The sequence below is a fragment of the Ctenocephalides felis genome, unplaced genomic scaffold (genome assembly GCF_003426905.1).
Source record: "Ctenocephalides felis isolate EL2017-DRISC unplaced genomic scaffold, ASM342690v1 CF-g0.4_SCAFFOLD_01886, whole genome shotgun sequence".
Lineage (NCBI taxonomy): Eukaryota > Metazoa > Arthropoda > Insecta > Siphonaptera > Pulicidae > Ctenocephalides > Ctenocephalides felis.
Window position 1 is genome coordinate 38,463,045 of NW_020538040.1, and position 4,840 is coordinate 38,467,884.

The 4,840-nt window shown below is 30.3% G+C and overlaps 1 protein-coding gene across 1 annotated transcript; it reads left to right on the forward strand.

The window, feature by feature from the left end:
- The first annotated feature begins 1,603 nt into the window (after positions 1 to 1,603).
- Positions 1,604 to 3,595, forward strand: LOC113376872. The gene is made up of 2 exons (XM_026616952.1): positions 1,604 to 1,890; positions 3,266 to 3,595. Exons 1-2 carry the CDS (start codon positions 1,743 to 1,745, stop codon positions 3,499 to 3,501), a joined length of 384 nt encoding a protein of 127 aa, XP_026472737.1. The 5' UTR covers positions 1,604 to 1,742; the 3' UTR covers positions 3,502 to 3,595.
- Positions 3,596 to 4,840: the final 1,245 nt, after the last annotated feature.

Here is a 4,840-nt window from a genome sequence, read left to right on the forward strand (position 1 = left end):
GTATAAGCGCGTGCCTATATACTCTTTGTTAACTAATCACCAACTAATTTGAATGACGAACAATTATTTCATTTGTAGTAAATGTCAGTAATTGATATATGATGAGATTTATTGTACGTATAACTTTACAATTTTGTTCTTATATGATATATTTCACACCCATCCCAGTAAGTAAAATCTTAAGAATCAAAAATAGGTTTTAAAAATACAAAATGTTTTGACCTAGGTCAGTAAATTTTGAGTTTGATAGAATTTATTATAAAATGGACTTCTTTTGCATCTTGCCCTGGTAGTGTTGTGGCGAAGTTCTATGGCAAGTTTGGATGATTCTTGAGGCGGCTTTTGTATTAGTTTGTATATTATCGCTTATTATGTTGATGTCCAATATTATTTCTCAAATTTCAAATTTTATCACCTTTGATTTTGGAAGCAAATCCCCTTGCTTGTGTGCCGTATGTCCAAATCGGCCAAATAATTTAGTCTTTTTTTACTTTATGTAAGAATGCAATATTTTAGTGATAATAAAGACTGATCGCTCAAATTGCAAAATTATTTTAAAATTTTATGTGTATGCAATATATACATACATTTTGATTATAAGTATCTATCACAAAAAAATTAGAATATACTAAATTAATTTCCCAGTCTGTAGCATTTTTATATTCTATTGTAATTAAATTATTCAAGTAAACTTTAAATACATCATAAATTAATAATTCCGTAAGTAATTTAAATATTTAGATACTCATTAATACTACCTATACTGTAGTACGCCGCTCCAGCATGGAACGCGACAACAAAGACTAACCGGCGGATACTACAGACAATACAAAACAAAGCTTCACGACTAACACCCAACAAATCAAGGGACGCACTGGCAAGGCATTATTACTCTACAAAATACATACATGAACAGAGAAATGTACCAACAATACTCGACTAAATTAAAAAGCTCACTGGAAACTTTTACTTCAAATGTAGGGATCCCTCGATTAACAACATATAGGCCCTTGGCCAATATACACGTAAAATAGATTAGTATGGCAAACACTCCATGCCAACTATTAACCATATACTGATTCACCCATAGCTTTAATTAGAACACGAAGTGATTTTTTAAGAATGGTCAAAACCATTCTTTTTTTGCCGCATAAATACAATCCACTGTTTTTCTTTTTTATATTACATATAAATGTACTGATGTAAAATACCTAATGTAGAAGTATGTAACTTAAGGGTAGGCAATTTATGTACCGATCCACTTTTATGCAATAAACGTTTTATATATTGAAATTTATCTTTTTGAGCTTGAACTTAAACATTTAGATACTGCATAACAACGCTAATTGTATGCCATATTGGTAGATATTTCATAGTAATATTTTTATGTTAAAATAAAAAAAAATCTTAACAGGTTCTAATTGATGTGAATTTATTATCTTCGGATCGCAAATGATTAATTAATTATCAATGCCATTAACATGGGTTTAAGTACAAAAATTTGATTGTTATGCTTTTGCTGCGAGCGATTAATTACCTTGTATCACTAATGATATGCGTTGAGATACGCACGTAAATACTGTTTATTATGATAACAGGCCAGAACTGCGGCAATCCGTCGCGACTATTGGAAATTACACCTTGGAATTTACAAAGGTGGCAAGTTCGACGATTATTATGGCGCCAAAGGAACCCAGAACAAGAGGAGCACTCCGTACGATATAGATGCGGTCCAGAAGAGCATGGTGGCCAGGACGCTGGCATCATCTGGTTATACCTTCGACAACACGATAGCATTGAGGCTTCGAGATAGAGCAAGTGTCAAGTGTCCCCCGAGGCCAGATTTGGCCAGCGCTCAGAATATTTCCAATTGCAACCCTTCTAGACAAAGTGAGTTTAATTTATTCAAACATATAATAATAAGACGACCATACGTCCCGGTTTGGCCAGAACAGCCCCAGATTTTCACCTTGTGTCCCGGGTTTATTTAAAAGCAATATTTGTCCCGGATTGTCTCAGGTTTTTAAACAGAATAGTTTTAAATTGAATTTTGAAAATTTTAAACAGAATAGTTTTAAAATTAAGGGGAAAGTCCGTAACGCCGGACGACACCAAGCACCAGACACTCTATTTAACACGTATTATTTAAGTCAGTATAAAACTTTTCATTTCACAATACAACTGAAAGGGACACTGGGGGCTCACAAGTACAGAATCACGTGCCAAGCCTTGCCTGCGACGCACATGGCCACGGCGAGAGCAACCCTTTCCTGTTTTAGGCGCAAAATCACGGCGTCACCTATATATCAATGGAAGTAATTCTAGCATATTTATGCATTTACATTTAAGTGGTATGCAAAGATAAAAGTTGTACTTGATTGTTATCCGTAAAATGGTAGAATATTATTAGGTCTTTTAACCAATTTTAGTATGTGCCACCAAATGAACGAAAATGTCTGTCCCTTAGCAACGGACACTAAGTCGTCCCTTAGTGCCGGACAGTAAACATATTGATATTTCTTATGAGAATTTACGTAATTTATTCCAATTATTTAATTTTATTCTGTATGAGTGCTAACGGTCACTACATACCACCATTGCACGTATAACCTAGTCAAAGAATGAAAAGCTTATGGTGAGAGCATCGGTGTGGCCCAGCCAAAAGGGTGGATGAATAGTGACTTTTTTTTGCAATATCTAAGAATATTCGTCAAAGACACATGTGCAGACATTCCAATATTTAGAGATGGCTACATATGTGGTCAATGCAGGTTATTTTTAAATGTCCAGTTTTAGGTGACACTGTTTAAAATCATATTTTTTGATACCAAAGTTTGATTGATAGTACTAATTATTTTTAGCAAAGATTGCGGTTTTGTTAATTTAGTTTGATTTCTAACTTTGTTATCTAACATAAATCATAATTTAATAAACATTTCGTAAAATATTTTTTGATTTATTTATAAATAACCTTAGGTGTCCACCACTAGGGGACTTCCGAAAATTAAATCTGAAAATAATATATACTGATATATACAAACTACAATACGTTGAAATAAAAAAATTTGCCGAACAAACAAAATTTCAAAGACGGATTGAAATAGCTTCTCACATTAATAATTTTGAATTTTTATTTTCAATTTTCTGAAAATTAGCAAAAACTACTACAAACTAAAATGCCTAGCACATATTTAATTCCTTAAGTTCAAAAATCAATGAATTTATTAAATAGTATGAATTAATTGTGTTTTATGTACAATTTCAGATAGCGTCTGCCTATTTAACTTGAGGGACGATCCATGCGAAACAAATGATTTATCCCAAAACTATCCGTACATTGTGAAACAACTAAAATCGGCATTAGTTTATTACAGAAATGGTCTGGTACCACAGGAAATAGATACCATTTCCATAGATTCGATTCCTGAATTATATAATTATACCTGGTCCAATTTCTTAGACAAATTACCGACAACGGACTTCCGAAATATTGAATTGTAAAATCAATAAAGGGATGCTTCTCTGAGACTTCAAATGTGGTCCTAATGTTTTTAATAGTTTATTAAATTTTTTTATATTTTCTAAATTTTAAAAATATATCAGATCGAAATTCAAGGTTTCAAAAAATCTTATTACAGTAAAAATGTACGACAATATTTTTTTTACCAATTACTGACTTTAGAATTAATTTTGTTATTAAATTTTGTATTATATTGAGTCATCATATTATTGACATTCATCATTTCTCTCATATTTTTTCCAGCGTTTTTGTTGTACATTTTATAGAGAAGAACATTGCAATCCACATTTTCACATATACCAAAAAAAATTGTATTTATATAAAATAGTACATTTTAATACGCAATTGAATTACCAGTAATTTATTAAAATATTATGGCGTAAAATACATTAATTTCTTTTATTGACATTTATAGTTTTTACTTACAACTATTTTATTATAAGAATATCTAAGAATACTTATTTATCACACAAATGAAAGAAAAATGTCTACTTACGAATTATTTTCATTATTATAATAAATATTCTAGTATTAATTAAAATATTCATCCAAAACCATAAAGTTAGATCCTATAACAAAATTTTGTCACTAATCCCAAATTGAATATAAAATGGAAGTATCAACCAACATTTGTGAGATGTAATTTTACACCAGAATATATCGTTGGTTTTTATCCTGTACCTTTTAGTACTTTCAAGTCATAGAAACCTAATTGTAAGTGAATGTGAATTTTCGATGTTACCATTAATCATCTACTACCAGTTACTGCATTTGTCATCGGTAAAAATAGAACTAGTTTGATCAAAAAGTACTTGGAGCTATTCGTGCGTCAACAACAAAACCAGCTCCATACAAAAGGAAATACCTTCACTGGTTTACATACTAACATTTGAGGAAAAAATACTTAAAACACAGTATTTAAGTTAGAAATAATATTAGAAATATTAAGATAATTGAATTATGTTAGGAGTATAATTATAGTATTCTACCACAGATTAATTTGCTACCAAATAATTGTCAATAATTTTTGTATCATGAATTATATATATTATAGTATTATTAATTTTAAACATGTATAAACTCGCACATTAATAAATAAATATTTGTATAAAAAACTGCAGCTTATGTTAGTTTTATTTACGGTAAAAATTAATATGGTCTAGTGGTAAGTGGCATTTTACCATAAGGGGATATTCTAGTGTAAAGCAATGAATTTTAGGTCATTTTTGAAGTGTCGTGAAAGAAAGCAATGAATGTCTTTACTATCTATTTTTCATCACTTGCTTATTAATATTATTAAAATACAAAAAAAAATAATAA

What these genes read in the sequence shown, in the direction of transcription:
- LOC113376872 (XM_026616952.1), top strand. Translation starts at nt 1,743, where the DNA reads ATGGTGGCCAGGACGCTGGCATCATCTGGTTATACCTTCGACAACACG. An exon ending in TTGCAACCCTTCTAGACAAA is followed by an intron (nt 1,891 to 3,265) that starts GTGAGTTTAATT and finishes GTACAATTTCAG; the next exon opens with ATAGCGTCTGCCTATTTAAC.